The 21,296-nt window shown below is 36.3% G+C and overlaps 2 protein-coding genes across 2 annotated transcripts; both read right to left on the minus strand.

Annotated features, from left to right (window-relative positions):
• Positions 1-10,698: 10,698 nt before the first annotated feature.
• On the minus strand, positions 10,699-12,944 carry LOC111398435. The gene is made up of 4 exons (XM_023025333.1): positions 12,585-12,944; positions 11,733-12,470; positions 11,393-11,579; positions 10,699-11,303 (listed from the first exon to the last, which is right to left on the minus strand). Exons 1-4 carry the CDS (start codon positions 12,942-12,944, stop codon positions 10,699-10,701), a joined length of 1,890 nt encoding a protein of 629 aa, XP_022881101.1.
• Positions 12,945-13,505: 561 nt separating this feature from the next.
• Positions 13,506-14,594, minus strand: LOC111398436. The gene has a single exon (XM_023025334.1). The coding sequence runs from the start codon at positions 14,592-14,594 to the stop codon at positions 13,506-13,508; it is 1,089 nt and encodes a 362-aa protein (XP_022881102.1).
• Positions 14,595-21,296: the final 6,702 nt, after the last annotated feature.

The following is a 21,296-nucleotide window of genomic DNA, read 5'->3' on the forward strand; positions in this document are numbered from 1 at the left end:
GTATTGAAAAAGAAGTTAGAAAGACTTCTTAAAACAATTTATGTTTCAACGGTGAGTAGTTGTACTCTACAACCCCAAGAAGAGATGAAAATCAGCAAGACTGATGACGATAAAAATACAGAAAAAGAGATCAAAATCAGCAAGACTGATGGCGACAATAAAGAAGAGCATTCTCGAGCTCAGTGTTCTAGCGAACATAAGGGAATTCAAATCCCACAAAAAGAGTTAAAAACTCATAGACCAGAAATCCAAATACATAAAGGAGAGCATATCATGCCTTAGTGTTCGTAAGAACAAATGGATATTCCAAATCCAAAAGAAGAGTCAAAGACTCAAGAAAATCAACCACTTGTTGGTGTAAATACTTCAATTGCAAGTAAAAAAATTTATGTGATCTATGATGGACCACAAAGAGGTTTCTACACAAATTGGGCTCAAGTTGAACCACTTGTGAAAGGAAAGCCCTACAAACACAAAAGCTTCAAAACTTATACAGAAGCCCAAAAAGTCTTTTCAGACTTCCACAAAGCCAAAGGCCAAAGCTCAATGCCATATAAACCACTTTTTGAATATGACAACATTCATTTGAGACCGAATTATTGTCAAAACCCAAATCCAAGAGCAAAGCCCAGATTTTCTGCCCAACTCTTTAGATCACCACCAAGTGAAAACCAAAGGATTAGAATGATATCTTTTAAAGATGCAGTTGAATCTCATATAGAAACTGAATCTATAACAAGTAGATTCAAAAGAATTAGAAAATTTCCTAAACTACAATAGAGTCCAATTCTCAGTGGAATTACAATGCAAGATTTTCTTCAATATGAAGAAGAAGCAAAAATTGTGGGAATAACTGTTCCATAAAAATGATACTACGGAACAATGGAAAAGAAAATTGGACAATTCATTTTCTTTGAAGGAGCTAATCCAACTATGGTACAGACAGCATTTCACTGTGGATTAATCAAAATGATAATTTTTAGTGAATCAATGGAAGAAATCCAGAAGATTGATAACAATTAGATTAAAGTCTTAAAAGATTTTAAGAAATTTGTTATTAAAGATCAAAAACTGCAAATGATGTTGAAAGAAAACAGTACGATTCCTTTCTGGAATGAGGAAGGATTCTTTATCAAAGGATATCACCATATTTAGAGCAAGACAATGCTAGAAGTGTTTCTAAATAAACTAATATTCAAGGACAAGTTGAATGTGTTAATGAATTAACACTTCATGACAGGAGAAATCTCTCATACCAAAGGATTTTAATAGGATTATAATCTTTCAACAATGAATCAAAAATCAAGGTAAATTATTCATCATATTTTATCTTGGTTACAAGCAAGATTGGATCAACAATCCAATTAGAAAAAGTAAAAATCTTTGCAATTTCGAGAAGAATTTTTATAATTTGTCCAATGCTCCATCAAACTACTAAGGTCAACTTTGCAAAGCATTGAAATAGAGTCTTGAGAAATATCAAGAATGACAATGGTGTAAATTAATTGAAGAAAATGATAAAGGAAAATCTCCAGAAGATTTATTTTTGAGAAAAGATGGTGAGCCAAGTGGAGAATCCACCGAGAAAACATCCACCAAAAGTAATATCCAGGAGGATCAATCAGATTAATTTTCAAAAAGGCATATGATTTGCTTTTTGAAAAATATGCCAACTTTTGACAAAAAAGACACCTGCTTTTAGAAAAGGGGGAGCATCTTTGAAAATTTGGAAAAGACGACAAAAATTTTGTCATATCACTTTATCATTACTTTTGCTTTCAACAAAAGTAAAACTATTGATAATGACAAAAGAACCAATGAGGGCAAGAATGAATCTTTCCAAGTTGATATAAAAGAAAGACTTCATGAAGAGAAAGAGGAGGATAAATTTTTGAGAAAAATTTTCTTTATTCTGAATTCTTAATGTATACACTTTGAGACTAAACCCTCAAAGATAGTAGATCCATTTTGGATCTTTCATGTAAATAAATAAGTTTAAGAGCTCTTTACACTCTTAAACCTTCTTATTTGAATAAAACTTTATGTTTTAGTCAATTCTTCATACATTTTCATTTCTATATACGAACCATGTACGGATCTTTCCAAAATCAATGAGACTAAATATTACCACTAGGCAAGTGGCCTTAGGGAAGACAGTCCAGGTAATTCGTGAAAGTGAGGCAAAGGGGCATACAGAAAGAAAGCGTAAGAAGAAGCCATCAATTCATACATTTAGTACTTAAGGTCCCTCAACTTTGAACTTGTACAATTTAGCCCTTAGGTTTTGACTTTATATCAATTTACCATCCATAAATTGCATCCAAGGTCATTCAACTTTTTGTACGTGTTCATTTTGGTCCCGAACTTCAAGTTTTTGTACACTTTTGGTCCCTTTTTCATTCCCTTTTGCCTTGTTTACTTTCCTTGGGTGATTTTTACCTATAAGAGCAATAATTACATAATTCTGAATAGACATTTGCTCATTTACTAAATATTTAAGTTTATTTAAGTATTAAACAAGTGTGCAAAAACATACTTATCAAACTTTCCCTCGGAATATGCACAAGAATGGGGACCATAGAGGTCTACCAATGTCTTCGATAGAATTGGACCATTAGCGCCTAAGAATAGGCCTCAACAGTCGTCCCCTATACAAAAAGTAGCAAGGCCATGGACAAAGCCATGAAACCCAAGTGTTCCCTCTACCTAGAAATAGGCGAGAAAGAATGGACTTTACAAATTTGAGGAATCAAGCTGGTACTTCACAATCATCCTAGTACCAGGCTGAAGAAGAGGACTCAAATGGTTTATACATATCTTTTGAATTGGAGGACGATGATGAAGGTCACACATTATCACAAGAGCTAAGAAATGCCTAAGTTCCTAACCACTTTGTGCCACCAAAAATCCCTAAATACGAAAGAAATGGTGATTCGATAGAGTACCTTAACAATTACAAAACTTACATGAGTCCTAAAGTAGCCTTGCCGGCATTGAAATGCAGGGCCTTCCACCTCAAAATGACAGGAGATGCTGAATTTTGGTATAGCCACATATCAGTCGAGAATATCAGAAGTTGACCGAATCTCAAAAAGGCTTTCTTGAATCAATATTTGTTAAGGAATGAGAGACCCCTATCCAAAGGTTGCAAGATATAAGACAATAAAACTGACAAAACATTGCAGAGCTACTTAGCTTGATTTATAGATAAAATGACTTATTGTGAGTAAGTCACCAATAAGGAAATTCTTTCAGTCTAGAGAGGAGACCTCAACATAAACACTCTCTTTCTAGAGAGATATATGAAGCAAAACCCCTCTTACAGTGCCTTCGTGAAAATGATGAGAAGCAAGATTGTCAATGATGAGCTGATTGACCATTACAACTGAACTTCGATGAGACTTCCCCTACCTTAGAGGTGAGGCCTCGTTTCACATTTGGTGAATCAACAATGGACTCAAACAGGGCACATAATTGCCCCTATTTCAGGACAAGCATTATCTACTACCACCTTAAATATAGTACCATCTTTGGCATACAAAAAAATGGGCCCGATGCTCAAAGACTATCTAACTGACTAAGAGGCAGGGATAGAAGAAGGAGCAACGAGCCAAAAAATGGGCCATATTGTACTTTTTATCAAACTTACAATCACGACACAAACGATTGTATGACTGGCTGGTCGACATCACACAGAACCAACGAACTCAAAGACCAAAAGGTGGAATACCTACCATTCTCAACAAAATGCACCTTTTCTTTAGGTGTGATCAAGAACTTTGGCGTGAAGAGGCAAGACAACATCCCAAGAAGGAGTCACCTAGACATAAGTGTGACGAGGATAGAAACGTGCCTATAAATGGCTAAAGACAAGGAAGAGAACCCTTGCAGGTGCAAAAAATGCCCTATTAAAGAGATTGATAGGATTATTGTAGGCCCATATGTTGAGGAAAATCAATGAATGCACAAAGAAATTACGCCAGATAGTCTAAAGATCCCCTCATGACTAGCTACTTAGTTAATAGCACTCATCGTGGGACTAACAACACCTCCACCAATAGCATTTACACATGAAGACGCAGCTAGTGCACATTATCCCCATTATGATGCTTTGCTAGTAAGAGTTATTGTGGTAAGAAATGGTCTGAAGCATAACTTTCGCTTAATTCAGCCGTACAATAGGCTTCATCTACATCAACGGGCTCACCCTCTTTAGCAAAGACCTCACGTTCCCTTAATTTAACCTTATTGCGGGCTTTATCTACATTAAAAGACTCGTCCTCTTTATCAAGGGCCTCATCTTTGCTTAATTCAACCTTATAGCAAGCTTCATCTATATCAATAGGCTTGCCCTCTTTAGCAAGGGTCTCACCTTCACTTAATTCAACCACACTACAAGCTTCATCTAGATTAATAGACTTGTCCTTTTTAACAGTGGCCTCGCCATCATTTAATTTAGCCTTACTGTAGGCTTCATCTATATCAGTGGACTCGCTCTCTTTAGCAAAGGCCTCATCGTTGCTTATTTCAAATCTCTTTAGCTAAGGTCTCACCTTCGGTTAATTATGGATGGCAAAAAATCCGTCAAACTTGATATTCGTGGAGGATGGCAAAAAATTCGTCAAAATCGATATTTGCATGGCCCTGCCCCAAACGAGATGGGGATTATTTGCTTAATTCTGTATTCAAGGCTAGAAATTCCGCCCCGATGCGGGTACAAGTAACAAGCTAGAATTGTCACGACCCCTCCAAGTATGAATTTTTTTTACTAGTATTTTCAATAGGACCAAGATTGTCCATTGATTTACTTATTCCATATTAGTAGATCCGTTTAGACCAAAATGGTAATGGGCTAGGGTATGAATTTATAATTTGATGATCAAGTTGATTCCATGATTATAAGTTCATTTCATATCGAACCAGATGGAATAGGGTTATATACATTCTTAAGGGTTCATTCGAGTGTATCTAAATAGATATTATGTTTACAAATGGATTCCTACCACCCCGTCCAGTCCCATCCCATTAATTTTTCTTTTTTTAAGAAGTCAATACTTTAAATGAAAAATTGCATTAAATTTCATTAATTCTAATAGAAGATGGCAACTAAGTTTTTCTAAGAAATATGAAAAAAATAAACACCTTAATTTACAAAATATATTCGACTAATTTAACTTTTAAAAATTAATTAATTAATTATAAAATTTAATAACTATATTATTGTCTCACTTAATAAATGGGGACAATAAAAGGAATTATCAAAAACTCAAAAAAAGAAAAAAAAAAAAAAAAGAGGATTCATAAATGGGTAAAAGCCCGCGCTGTCCCAACCCACCTTAAATGGGTAACGGGATGGATATGGGGCAGGAAAATGCCCAAGCCCCATTGTCATCCCTACGTTTAATTTAACCTTACTGCAGGTTTCGTCTACATCAACAAGGCTTACCTTCTTTAGCAAGGAACTCACCTCTACTTAATTCAACCTTAATCGTCCTATGATAGGCCTCGACAAGGTATATAAACATCAAATTGCATCCATCGCACAACTTTATAACTCAACTTAGAAGTTCATGCATTATATAAATATTACATGGATTTTGGGGATTACACTGACCTACATTGCTTTTTTCTTCACAAAATAATAAACCCTCAACTAAAAAGTCCACACAATATAGGATGTGTTTAGCAATGTTCTTTTTGAAGAATATATTTCAGAATAGTAGATTGACGAAGAATGTGTGGTTAAAAAATAAAGAAATTTTTTTTATTTATGTGTAATATTATTTTAATGAAAAATATGTGGTTGAAAAGAAAATAGAGAAAAATATATCTTAGGAAAAATGGGAATCAAACACCCAGTATATGAATAATTATACATGAACTTCAAAGACTATACCAGGCAATCTTTGGTATGTGATTAATGTGACAATTCATTGCAATCGCCGCCATTTCCAACCTATCAGATCAAGTCTAAAGTTGCAAGTTAGGTATTATGGATGATAAAATGATAATAGCATTTAATGCTTACGATTTGTTGATTTCTTTGACAATAGACATTAGTAGTACGGATGATGCCACGTGACTCTTCATCCAACGATTCCTATTAACCTTTTTTATTACTATAAAAACTCATACTTAATGTAATTTTAAGAATGCAAATTTGGACTCTCAAATTATTATTTAGCCATATTACTATTATATCTATCACTTTCCAGAGCCAACTCACTTTTTACTTTGAAGGTTCATGTCTAAAGCTCTCTCAAACTCATACATTTGCTTTACTAATTGACTTAACTGATACGAACCCCGTAGCAACGTTGACTACGAAACCACAACGAGATTGACGAACTCAAGAAAGCCAAATTAATCCAAGAGTTTAGGATTAATCCAAAAGAAAGTCGAACCAAAAAATCCAACAAGAACGACGCTTGAAAGAGCCCTTGATCATGCAATCCAAGAATTAAATCCGGTTGTTTGAACACCACAAGTTAACACTTGATAAGTTCGAAATTGTTCAATGAAGAACGATGAAGAGAAGACAATACGCCTCACTTTAATTCAATATCAATAATGTCAAAAGTTTTTAATAATTGAATGGAAACTCCTATTTATACTAAACCTAAAAACTAGGTAAAAATCGTGCAAAAGTCGATCATAATCTCCAAAATATGAAAAAGAATAAAAAAACTAACAAAATATAGAAAATTGTCAAAATTAGAAAATTCGCCAAATTTTTTGCCTATGCGACCGCATAGTATATTTCCATGCAGTCGCATGGTTCAACTAAAAATCCCATCTTGAGTTTCGGTATACCTCCATGCGATCGCAAGCCTCATAAGCCTATGCGATCGCATAGGCTTATTATTTTCCTCCGTCTTTGGCCTTCGATATTAAATTGATCCAAGTTGAATCGGCCGTCGACCTAAACATGAAAATTGCTCCATTTTGAGTCCCGAACATGGTTCCATCAATGGTTTCTTGAACTAGCAATCCCATCGCTTGTTTCACTTGCTTTGTCCTTGACTATCAACGGATCTCGTCTCGCACTAGCTTTCGTCAGGCTCGACTCCTGGATCATATCATCCCCTCCCTCTTCAAAATGATTCATCCTCGAATCTAAATCTGCATCAAACAGAGAGAGATCAGATACATTAAAAGTAGCCGAAACATTATACTCACCTGGAAAGTCCAACTAGTAAGTATTGTCGTTTATCTTTTCAATCACTTGAAATGGACCATCACCCCTCGGTTGCAACTTGGACTTCCTTTGCTTCGAAAATCGCTCCTTCCTAAGGTGCACCCAAACCCTATCTCCTGGCCCAAATGTTATGCGCTTCCTACCTTTATTTACCTGCGACGCAACCAACTTACTTTTATTTTCAATTTGCGCTTTTACCTTTTCATGGAGTGACTTAAACAATTCTGCCTTCTTTTTTCCATCTAAACTACCACGTTCATTCACAGGTAAAGGAATTAAATCCAAAGGAGTTAGCGGATTAAAACTATATACAATTTCAAATGGAAAATATGACGTAGTAGAGTGAATAGCTCGATTGTATGCAAATTCAACAAATGGTAGACACTCCTCCCAACTCTTCAAATTTTTATTGATTACTGTGCGTAACAATTGAGTCATAGTCCTATTCACTACCTCGATTTGTCCATCCATTTGTGGGTGATAAGTTGTGGAAGATAGTAACTTAGTGCCTAACTTACCCCACAAAACTCTCCAAAAATGACTCAAAAATTTGACATCCTGATCCAACACTATGCTTCTAATTTTGATTTAGCTACGCATAATAATGAAAGAAAAACACAAGTTTATTAGGAAATTCATCACCGGGTCAATTGACGGCACGTAAATAATTTGCAAGGCTGAATCTATCGTCTTTTGCCGTGTCTGCTTCCTTTCAATTTCAGCCCCTTGTCTTGTGTGTGTGATTAGCAGCCGCCAATTTTATTAATTGAAGAAGTCAAGTTGAAGCCACGGTTTCTGTATCAGTTTTTGTGTATATTCTGCTTTGGTTTTCTCTTTTATTCAGCCCAAAGGCAGCCTCAATTTTTTACTTTAATCAACCCCAAAGCTGCTGCCAATTAATTCCCAGACAAACTCCCAGCTACTGCCCTCAAAATATGTGCATAAATAAGAATAATGATGCAGCAACCAGCAGCTTTCAATTTCTCTTCTCTCTCAGTTTTTTGTACGTGTCGGAGCCGTAATGTGTGACTCCAAAGTGGAGTCCAATCTCTCCCTACCCGGCTCTAATTTCAGTGTTTATATAGATTAATTTCAGCAACAAAGTGTGTGTAACAAGGTAGAATATTGGCTGCCTCAATTAATTCTTCTTCCCAGCTTTCACGTGTGGTTCTATAATATATTAATGGCAGCAGCCCACCTTCTTTTGATTCTCGATTTCCGTGTGTGTATATATATAGAGAGAGAGAGTTCCTCCCAGCAACCAATTTTTCTGTGCGTGTATATATATCCCCCCCCAAACCTAGCAGCAATATTTGACTTTAAAGGAATCCAATTCAAAGCAATTAAAGTTATATTGCCCTTCAAGCCATCCAATCTTTTAAGTTAATGCAATGTAGTCCTTGTACTTGAATTTTGCCACTTTTCGCCCATTTTTGCCTCTTTCCTTCAATTTCTTTTTGTTCATAAAATTTACCTATCAAACGTAAAATACAAGAATTTAGGATATAATTTGTCGAAAGAACCCTTAAATATCATTATTTTAAGTATGAAATAAGTGTATAAAATACACTTATCAAGTACCCCCAAACTCAAACATTTGTTTGTCCTCAAATAAAACTATAACCTAAATAATAACCAATACACAAGCATGTAAAAATATTTGGTTGGACAGTTTAGCTTTTAAATACAGGAATTAAGAACAAAGTATTAAATCTACAAACCGCTTCAAAGTCACAATACTAAATCAATATCCACTCTTCCAATGCAAAATCGACGTGTGTGTGTGAAGAATTAAGTAGACATTAATGAGTCCACAAGTTATTCCAATTCTCAACCCTTAGTGGTCAAATATGTCCTTTCATCTCTGTAAGATTCACACACCCCAAACTTATTCTTTTCACTTTTTTCCCAGTGTGCAACCTAAAGTTGGATATTTCATTACTATCCTCACCCTCTCGAGTTTAGGTGGACGTTACAAGTTACAAGTCAACACTTCAATGAACATGGATTCTCCAATTATTTGATTACTTCAACCTCCAAGACTCAACTAGGGTAATTATCTTTTATCAAAAGTCAAATTCCCTCAAATAAGTGTTGGAGCTTAACCAAGGTATTCGGTGCTTCTGCTTTTTCATGCACTTGCTTTTGTCTTTTTCCATAATTTAATTTTTTTTTTATTTTGCATTCTTTCCATTAAACTTTCTAGATGACCCCTGTACCAGGTTTTAGGTCAATGACTCCCAAATCAGATGATTTTAGGGCACTAGGTTTTAAACACCCTTACAGACTTACTGACCCGAGTCAAAAAGGCTTCGAAGAGAACTTTTTTTTTTTTAAGTGCAACTTCATCTCTTATTGCTTTCTAAATAACCCTTTAGTGAGCTTTAAGCCGATGACTCCCAAGTCAGACGATTTCAGGGCACCAGATTTTAAGATACCCTTGCAGGCTTAATTACTCGAGTCATAAAGGCTTTAGAGAAACGTCTTAAATTTCAAAATATATACCTTGATTACTGCAATGCCCCTTACCACACACTTATTCAAGAAAACCGACCTCCAACTCAAAACGTTCACCCAATTTTATCTCGTTAGTCTAAGACAATCCACACATAAATTTTCACACATTGAATCCAAATTCACATCTGCATCTTCCTACAAATGTAAAGTCACCCCCAAACTGTACTAAATTTGGTCTAAGGACAAATAATTTAATATGGTTTGGATAAGACATCTAAGTCCAACTAAATCAACATATCAAACATGAAACAACTCATTTCATCACAATGTCAAACTCAATTCTAGTGCGTTTGTAGTATCAAATTTTGCAAGGTTGAGCTTCAATTAGTTTAGTATGTATCCTATCCACAATTCATAAATCAACACCAAAACTCAAATAAAATCATCATTGTCTGCCAGACTATCTAACCCACACAAGCACACAACTAAATAATTTTTTTTTTAATTTTCGAGTTTTTTTTCTTTTTTTTAACAAACACACAAAAACAAAAACTAAATGTTTTTTCACCCCCAAACTTTAAAACTGCCATTGTCCTCAATATCATAAAACATAAATAAGCACATAAAGAGAGTCGGAAAGAAAAAGAAGAAGGTACTCCCCAAATTTTTCTATTGAATGTGTGAGGCAATATGTCGACGACTGGATAATATTCTTCATCGTGCTTTCCCTTGGATCTATGTTGGTTTGAGTGTTCCACGACGTCATATTCCTGAAAAATCAAATTTGACAAATTAAAGATAAGGAATAAGGGTTACTTAACTCAAACAATCAAAATAACCAACAATAAATTCAAGGGCCTACGGGCTGAAGGGATATGAGTGATGATTCCTAAAAATTGAAACGTGCCTAAATCTAATGCAATCTAATAAACAAAACAAAACTATATGCTATGCGATACGAAAAACAAAATAAAAAGTTTGAAAATTGGGTTGCCTCCCAATAAGCGCTTCTTTTAAGTTGTTAGCTGGATTTTGTGCTGCTCTTATTCTAGTACAGCTAGGTCAAGGCTCTTTTTAGCGGTGGAAAAATCTTCTACGTAGTGCTTGATACGTTGGCTATTTATTTTGAAGTTTCCTTTTGTTAGATGGTGTAATTCAACTGTGCCGTAGGGAAACACTTGAGAGACCGTAAAAAGGTCGGACCATCTAGATTTCAACTTTCCTGGAAACAGTTTAAGTCTGGAATTGTATAAAAGTACCTGATCTCCCACTCCAAAAATTCTTTGCCTGATATTTTTGTCATGCCACTGTTTCGTCCTTTCCTTGTAGATGGCTGCATTCTCATATGCTTCTCTTTTGAATTCTTCCAATTCATGTAGCTGCAGTATTCTTGTTTCTCCAGCCTTTTCGAGGTCCATGTTTAACTGCTTCAATACCCAGTATGCTCTATGTTCAAACTCCACTGGTAGGTGACATGATTTTCTAAAGACTAGTCGATATGGGGACATCCCAATAGGTATCTTGTACGCAGTGCGATATGCCCATAAAGCATCGTCAATTTCTTTGACCAATCCTTGCGAGATGCATTCACAGTGAGCTCCAGAATTCTTTTCAACTGTCTGTTCGAGGTTTCCACCTGTCCACTTGTCTGAGGGTGATAAGGAGTGGTAATTTGATGTTGTACCCCGTACTTATGCAACACTGCCTGAAATAACCGATTGCGGAAGTGAGTTTTACCATCACTTATTATGGCCCTAGGTGATCCATAGAGGTTAAAGATGTGTTTGTTTATGAAGTCCACCACTACTCTCGCGTCATTTGTAAGCAATGCTTTAGCTTCTGCCCATTTAGAGACATAATCCACTGCCACTAGGATGTACCGATTGTTGTAAGATGATGGAAAGGGACCCATAAAATCAACCCCCTAGACATCAAATATTTCCACCTCCAAAATGTTGTTAAGTGGCATCTCGTGACGCGTTGATATGTTACCTGTTCTTTGACATTTATCTCATGATCTGCAGAAACTATGGCAATCCTTGAATAATGTAGGCCAAAAGAAACCACATTGAAGCACCTTTGCTGCTGTTTTAGTGAGGCCAAAGTGTCCTCCATAAGCCGAAGCATGAACCCGTGAAAGGATAGGTTTCATCTCATCCTCTGGCACACATCTCCTAATGATCCGATCTGCCCCTCTTCTGTATAAATTTGGATCATCCCAATAATAAAATTTCGCTTCATGAATCAACTTCTTTTTCTGCTGATAGGTGAGATCAGGATGCATATAGCCACTAGCTAAGTAATTAACAATGTCTGCATACCATGGAGCCTTTTCTATCTGCAATAACTGCTCATCTGGGAAGTCCTCATTAATATCCACATCATTTGAATCACGGAGTTGCTCTAGCCTTGATAAATGATCTGCTACCTGATTTTCTGTACCCTTTTTATCGCGAATTTCTATGTCGAACTCTTGCAGTAACAAAACCCATCGAATCAGCCTAGGTTTAGCATCCTTCTTCTCAAACAAATATTTCAATGCTACATGGTCAGTGTAGACTATCACCTTTGAACCAATCAGATAGGAACGAAATTTGTCGAAGGCAAAGACCACTGTTAACATCTCTTTTTCCATTGTTGCGTAGTTGATCTGAGCATCTGTCAAGGTTTTGCTGGCAAAGTAGATTACATGTAACACTTTGCCTTTACGTTGGCCAAGCATTACTCCCACTGCAAAATCACTAGCATCACACATAAGTTCGAAAGGTAGATCCCAATCAGGTGCTACTATTACAGGTGTCGAAGTTAACTTCTTCTTTTTTTCAAAGTGTTAAAGGCATTTAAGCACTCATCAGAAATGTGAAATGACACATCATTCTTCAATAGATTACACAGAGGTTTTGTAATTTTTGAGAAATCTTGAATGAACCTTCTGTAAAACCCTGCGTCCTAAGAAGCTCCTGATCCCCTTAACGGAATTAGGAGGCTGCAATTTTTCAATCACTTGTATTTTGGCTTTGTCAACTTCAATGCCCTTTGAGGAAATCCCGTGGCCCAGTACTATCCCCTCTTTTACTATGAAATGACATTTTTCCCAATTTAGCACTAAGTTCTTTTCTTCACATCTTTGCAGTACAAGAGTCAATCGATCCAAACAGTCATCAAATGAATCTCCAAACACAGAAAAATCATCCATGAATACCTCGATGTATTTTTCCACCATGTTAGAGAATATGGCCATCATGCACCGTTGAAAGGTTGCGGGTGCATTGCATAAACCAAAAGGCATCCTTCTAAATGCAAAAGTTCCATAGGGACGTGTGAAGGTTGTTTTCTCCTAGTCTTCTGGAGCAATAGCTATCTGATTATACCCAAAATATCCATCCAGAAAGTAGTAATGAGAATGACCAGCCAACCTCTCCAACTTCTGATCAATGAATGGCAATGGAAAATGATCCTTTCTGGTTGCATTGTTTAGCTTCTATAATCTATACATACTCTCCACCATGTCACTAACCGTGTTGGTATTAGCTCGTTGTTCGCATTCTTCTCCACTGTGATTTCACCCTTTTTTAGCACAACATGCACTGGACTCACCCATGAACTATCAGAGATTGGATAGATAATACCTGCATCCAACAATTTCAGCATTTCTTTTCGCACTATTTCTTTCAAGGTTGGATTTAATCTGCGTTGTCCTTCCACTAATGGCTTTGACCCATCCTCCATTAAAATCTTGTGCATATAAAGAGTTGGACTTATTCCTCTGATGTCAGCTATTGTCCATCCAATTGCCATTTTGTGCTGCTTGAGTATCTCCAACAATTTTTTCTCCTCTTCCATTGTCATGTCATTTGCAATAATTACTGGAAGTGTTGTAGGATCTTCCCAAATATGCATAACGGAGATGTGAAGGCAAGGGCTTTAGTTCAAGAGTGGGTGCATTTTCTATTGAAGGTACTGGGGGTGAAGGGTTGTCACCAAGAGATTCATACTGCCAATGTCTTCTTCCTATTGGTTGCTTAGCCAAGTTGAAGACACGTCCAATTTTTTCTGCACTTGTTGCTCCCGATTGTGCAATTTTTGCTTCACAAAGAGCCGTTTCATGCTCTGTCTCAAATGTATCTACCACCAACTCTTCAAGAACATCTACTTGACAACAGGTGTCTGAAGTTAGTGAATGTTTCATCGCCTTGAACATGTTGAATATGACTTGCTCATTGTCCACCCGAAGAATCATATTTCCATCGTAAACATCAATTAGCGCTCTTCTGGTAGCCAAGAAGGGTCTTCCTAAGATTAGAGGGATGTTTGAATCCTCCTCCATGTCCAATATGATGAAGTCAGCTGGAAAAATGAATTTATCAACTTTGACTAGCACATATTCAATAATCCCCTTCGGTCGTTTGATTAATCTATCAGCCAGTTGCAATGAGATTGTTGTAGATTTTGCCTCTCCCAATCCAAGAGACCTGTAAACAGAGAGAGGCATTAAATTAACACTAGCACCCAAATTGCATAAAGAATGTTCAAAATAATTAGAACCAATTGTGCAAGATATCGTGAAACTCCCTGGGTCTTTTAGTTTAGGAGGTAGCTTTTTCAATAGAATTGCACTGCATTCTTTGTTCAGGCAGACTATCTCATGTTCTTCCAACTTTCTTTTATTAGATAGAATCTCCTTCAAGAATTTAGCATAGCTGGGCATTTTGACAATTGCATCTGCAAATGGAATATTGATGTGCAGTTTCTTGTAAATCTCCACAAACTTGGCAAACTGATTGTCCAATTTCTTTCTCTGTAGCCTCTGAGGGAAGGGAATTGGTGGCACATAAGCTTTCACGGGGCTAGGTGCTCTCACTGTGGGTGTTTCTTTCATTTTATCCTCCTCGTTAGTTGGTTGTTCAGACTCCGTTTCTGTCCCAGCCTCTTTATCCATTACTTCTTTGTCTTTTCTGTCTGGTCTCTTCACATGTATCTCGGGAAGTTACACTCCACTTCTAGTCGTAATAGCTTGCACTTGCTCTTTTGGATTGACCATTGTGTTGCCTGGCAATGTCCCTTGTGGGCGTTCTGCAAGCTGTTGAGCAATCTGACCAATTTAAGTTTCCAACTTCTTAATGAATGCTTGCTGATTCTGAAAGTTAATGTCAATCTGTTGGAACACCTTGTCTGTCTTTTGCATGTACTGGTTGAACATCTCGCCCAAACTTGGTGTTTTCTCCTGTTGTGCATTGTTTGAACTGTTCCCTTGCTGATTATCCGACCATCTGAAGTTTGGGTGTTGTCTCCATCCTGGGTTATATGTTTGTGAAAAGGGATTAAAATTTCGAGATCCACTTTGAATCAAGTTTACTTGTTCCTCCGGAAAGCCCATAGATGTGCAATTTTCTGTTAGGTGATTTGCCCCGCAGTTTTCGCAAGATGGGCCAGTTACCTCTGCATGTGCTCCTTTTGTTTGTGACTTCACTAATAACTTTACTTGTTTTGTCAATGCTGCTATTTGGGCGTTGGTAGATGCTGTACTGTCTAATTCATATATTCCCGCTCTTTTGGAGGCACCACTCTTTCTGATGTAAACATGGTATGAGTAGAAGCAATCAACTCAAATAGATCCATACATTGTTGCACTGATTTTCCTATGATCGATCCACCTACAGAGGAATCCACTTGAGATTTGGACAGTGGTGAAAGTCCTATGTAGAAATACTGCACTTGATTTCCAATAGTGATCCCATGATGTGGACACTTCCTCATCGACTCCTTAAATCTGTTCCATGTCTCGTGATAGCTCTCCCCATCTCTCTGTTGAAAAGTTTGAATTTCCAATCTGATTTTTGCTACCTTAGCTGGTGGAAAGAACTTATTGCAAAATTTCCTAGTTAGTTCCTCCCATGTGGTAATACTTCCATCTGGTTCGGTATCCAGCCATTCCAATGTTGCATCTCTCAGTGTATATGGGAATAATCGCAGTTTGATGGCATCCTTATTAACCCCAGGAGCATGACAATTTCGGCAATTCCTGAGAAACCTTGAGATATGTGTGTTTGGATTCTCATGAGATAACCCGTAGAATTGCAGAGTGTTGCTCATCAAATTAATCCAATCAGCCCGTATCTGGAAGTTGTTTACCCCAAACTCTGGATATACTATGCTGGACCGTGTGGGTGCTGCTATAGGCGTAAAAAATATAGAAATTGGCAAGTCCCCTTCATTTACTTCCCTTTGCTCTTGCCGTTGAGCTCTCGCAGCCATTTGTCCAATTGGCTGTATAGAGATAGGATGGTTTAGATTGTCAGCCATTTGATGTTGCTGCTTTTTTTGTGTGTTCCCTTCGTCTTCGTCTGAAGGTACGTTCTATTTCCGAATCAAACGGTTCAAGATTTTCGCCTTGGGTACGGAGCATATAACGAACACAGTTTTTTTTTGTAAATAAAAGAAAATAAACAAATATAATAAAAATTAAAATTTAAAATAGAAAAAATAAATTAAAACTAAGAGTAATAGTCTCTGGCAACGGCGCCAAAAACTTGTTGTCGATTTTATCCCGCAAGTGGACGGATCGTAACAAGTAGTAAAGTGTATCTTTTGGGTCCGGATTATCGTTCCCACGAGAACTATACTTTAGTACTCAATTTACTATTCCTAACTCGTATTTGATGAATATAAATAAAATATATATATATATATTTGATTGAATGTGATTTTTAAATCTAACTACTAAAAAAATGTGAATGGATGCAACAGAAAATGATTGAGAATTCAAATAATAAAGGACGTTAGGGCTGAACAATTTCATCTAATGGTCACCTTTATTTCGTAAATCAAGATTCATACAACCTAAAGTAGTGTTCGATCAAATTCTTTTATTGTATTTAACTTACCCCTCTCGAGTTCTCGTTGAGCCTATTTAATTAGTTCAATTTCATATCTCTATACAAATTAAATTTAATTAAACACAACATTGGTTCTAAGAATTCACATACGACCGCAGCAATCAATATAGGTATCTCTACACGTTATATCAATTTACCGAATTTTAACATGTAGTCTAAACAAATAATCCGTATCTCTACGCAATCATTGTTCACAAATCATCTAATTAGTGATTAAGTAATTAAATGCATTGAGAACAACATTAAAATGAACACATAAAATATAAAAGCACTAGAATCTTAATTCAACGAAATAAAGGGTTCCAAAAGATTACGTTGTTCGCCCTAATTTTGATTTAGTTACGCATAATAATGAAAGAAAAACACAAGTTTATTAGAAAATTCATCACCGGGTCAATTGACGGAACGAAATAATTTGCAAGGCTGAATCTGCCGTCTTTTGCCGTGTCTGCTTCTTTTCAATTTCAGCCCCTTGTCTTGTGTGTGTGATTAGCAGCCGCCAATTTTATTAATTGAAGAAGTCAAGTTGAAGCCACCGTTTCTATATCAGTTTTTGTGTATATTCTGCTTTGGTTTTCTCTTTTATTCAACCCAAAGGCAGTCTCAATTTTTTACTTTAATCAACCCCAAAGCTGCTGCCAATTAATTCCTAGACAAACTCCCAGCTACTGCCCTCAAAATATGTGCGTAAATAAGAATAATGATGCAGCAACCAGCAGCTTTCAATTCCTCTTCTCTCTCGATTTTCTGTACGTGTCGGAGCCGTAATGTGTGACTCCAAAGTGGAGTCCAATCTCTCCCTAACCGGCTCTAATTTCAGTGTTTATATAGATTAATTTCAGCACCAAAGTGTGTGTAATAAGGTAGATTATTGGCTGCCTCAATTAATTCTTTTTCCCAGCTTTCACGTGTGGTTTTATAATATATTAATGGCAGCAGCCCCTCTTCTTTTGATTCTCGATTTTCGTGCGTGTATATAGAGAGAGAGAGTTCTTCCCAGCAGCCAATTTTTCTGTGCGTGTATATATATCCTCCCCCCCAAACCTAGCAGCAATATTTGACTTGAAAGGAATCTACTTCAAATCAATTAAAGTTATATTGCCCTTCAAGCCATCCAATCTATTAAGTTAATGCAATGTAGTCCTTGTACTTGAATTTTGCCACTTTTCGCCCATTTTTGCCTCTTTCCTCCAATTTCTTTTTGTTCATAAAATTTACCTATCAAACGTAAAATACAAGAATTTAGGATATAATTTGTCGAAAGAACCCTTAAATATCATTATTTTAAGTATGAAATAAGTGTATAAAATACACTTATCATAGGTAGAAAAATAAAATCAAACAATAATAATATCAAATTTATTTATTTATTATTATTATTTTTTTTTTTTACTCTTTGATGAAAGCAGATGATTAAACTACCAACAACTCAACGAAACGATGAAAGAAAAACAAGAATGAAGAAGAATTAAGAAAGAACAGTTAAAATTGAAGAAGAAACTAAGAAAACAAAATTAAAGACTCAAACAAATAAAGAAGAGATATAACCTTCAATTAATTTGGAGCCAAAGCTCTGATACCAACTGATACGAACCTCGTAGCAACGTTGACTACGAAACCCACAATGAGATTGACGAACCCAAGAAAGCCAAATTAATCCAAGAGTTTAGGATTAACCCAAAAGAAAGTCGAACCAAAAAATCCAACAATATCGACGTTTGAAAGACCACTTGATCACGCAATCCAAGGATTAAGTCCGATTGTTTTCAATGAAGAACGATAAAGATAAGACAATACACCTCACTTTAATTCAATATCAATAATGTCAAAAGTTTTTAACAATTGAATGGAAACTCTTATTTATATTAAACCTAAAAAATAGGTAAAAATCATGCAAAAGTCAATTATAATCCCCAAAATATGGAAAAAATCAAAAACTAACAAAATATGAAAAATTGCCAAAATTAGAAAATTCGCCAAATTTTTTGCCTATGCGACCGCATAGTGTATTTCCATGTGGTCGCATGGAGTGTATTTCCATGTGGTCGCATGGTTCAACTAAAAATCTCATCTTGAGTTTCGATATGCCTCCATGCGATCGCAAGCCTCATAAGCCTATGCAGTCGCATAGGCTTATTATTTTCTTCCGTCTTCGACATTTGATATTAAATTGATCCAAATTGATTCGGCCTTCGACCCGAATATGAAAGTTGCTCCATTTTTAGTCCCGAACATGGTTCCATCAATGGTTTCTTGAACGAGTAATCACATCACTTGTTTCACTTGCTTTGCCCTTGATCGTGTCATTGGTCCGCCATCGACTATCAACGGATCTCATCTCGTACTAGCCTTCGTCGGGCTCGACTTCTGCATCATATCATCAACTGTTAGAGTGCGCACAAGCAACATCCCCATCGGAGGAAGCCAAGTGTGCAAGAATTAGGCTTGCGTGGACATGAGAGGCCTTGAGATTTATTGGTCACATTGAAGGTAGAAAATTCGAGGTCAACAACATTATTATTAAAAAGATATTTATCGAATCCACATTTTTGGAAGTTGCTTTAATTCTTAAGCATCGAGGTGTGAATATTATCATACAAAGATATAATGTATAGAATCCACAGTTTCTGACTTTTTTGAATGACATGGTTAGGTGTTTTTAAGGATGAAGGTGACAGTTTATTGATAGTGAGTATGTCAGTAATTTTACGCAGGCAGTGGAGGCAGTGGTGGTTTTTTGCTATTACAAGTTTAGGGTGAATATTGGTGATGGATAGTGGTGAGGACGTTCTTGGTCCTCATTGAAGTTTGGGGGAAAAAATGGACTGTGCTATATGTACATAAAGATTAACATATTAATTTACCCCATATGAGTTGGTAGATTTTGGTGAATTAATCATGACAACACATTTTTCAATCAACTATCAATTTTTTGGCACATAGGAGAGTGTCAATCAAGATGTACATTTTGTGTACGTGTAATTTAATCCTTTTTATTTTTCATAGTTAAATTAGACGTCATTATATCCATGTCCTACATCACCACAATTCTGTTATATGTACATTATACATTACACCTTAATTTACACTCTTTCATGTGGCATGATCTATACCATTGATTTTCTCCCACTTTTCTCATCAATGCACAAATTCCCACTTGAATAGAGAAATCTTCAAGGGGGCGGTCGCCCCCAGTGTGTGCTAGCATTATTCACTTCGTAATTGTTGAGGGGTAGGATTCAAACTTTGGATCTGGAATGGATGGGACAGGTTAAGAAGCCTACCCTAGACAGCTAAACTATAGTTGGGGAACAAAGTTGTGTTGATATTAGCCTAATCTAAAATATGATTTAGCTCATAATTTTCTAGCATCACCCCTAGTGGTGAAGATGGTGTTGGGCCTGTTGGCTATGCGATTGGGAGGATCAACATTTTGCTTTTTTTTTTTTTTTTTTTTTTTTTAATTTTTTGCCTTTTTCTTTTTTTTTTTTTTTTTTAAATTTTGAGCTCTTGTCTTCTTCTTGTTTTTATAGTTATGAATGTACAACCTATGTTTGTCCATTTTACCCATATCCTTCGTCACGAATGTGACTTCCGTTGTGAAATCGGTGTTGATGCGTATCAATAGGTCGACATGTTCTTATGCTTATCCCATGGCAAAGACCATCGACAGTTGTAGACTCTATTCAACTCACTGTAAACAATAGGTCATTAGTTTAAACTTTAATATTGCTTTGCGGATTGCGGTTAGCTAGGAAGTACAGCTTATTAAACCGAATCCAAACTAAAATCAAAATTCGTCTCACATCAATCCGATCTCGATAAGCACCCCAATTTCTGGTTAGGTATTGTACATCATTTCTTGCCATAATGTAAGATGGAAGCACATCTTGATCAAGCTTCGTAACACAAATTAAAAAGTTAATTGTATTAAAATGAGATGGAATCATTTTATTTTTTTGATGTGGTACTTTGCTAAGGCTAGAAAAAATGTTTTGCTTTCTAATTAGGATTGCATCGGTGCGCCATTGACGCAAGCTATGTCAAAGTTGTCCTACCATGGGAACAATGATTACACGTCGTTGGTCGAAAGGGTATTTCAACTCAGAACATTCTAGCAATTTGTTATTCAAAATTTAGCTGTCTCCACGGATGAACATCGGAATGAATTGATCTGACCAAATCTCTTTCTTCATATCTCGTCCGTTCGTTCTCCCAAGGACTATGGTAATACCCACGATAGTCGCATTCTACCTAGGACAATTCACAATCTTGAAATACATTTTTTTCGATCCAGCCCTAGGGAAGTACTACCTTGCTGAATTCGGTTTCATGACGAGGACGACGATGCTGCATCCCGCACGATGAATAACAAGTATCAGTTGAGATGAATGTGCCACAACATCAAGACACGTCATGGGATCAAATCACGATATTATTATGACTCAACAATCAGGATAGAATTCGTGATTTGATTACCTTCTTTCTATCCGATTAATATGTTAATACATTATTTGCGAAGTAATGTAATTATTGTTCTATCTCGTGATGCAGTTGTACTACTCGGATGACGACGTGCAAGAATAACAAGAAATGCCCTTCCCATAGGTTCAATCGTAGATACAGGAATCGATGTGACGATCAAGTCAACCTTCAAGTGTTTATAAGTTGCAAATTGCTTAAATGAAGCCATTCGCCATCGAAATTTTATAGGTCTTTAAAGGTTTATTACAATCTTTACTATG

The sequence above is a fragment of the Olea europaea genome, chromosome 8 (genome assembly GCF_002742605.1).
Source record: "Olea europaea var. sylvestris chromosome 8, O_europaea_v1, whole genome shotgun sequence".
Classification (NCBI taxonomy): Eukaryota; Viridiplantae; Streptophyta; class Magnoliopsida; order Lamiales; family Oleaceae; genus Olea; species Olea europaea.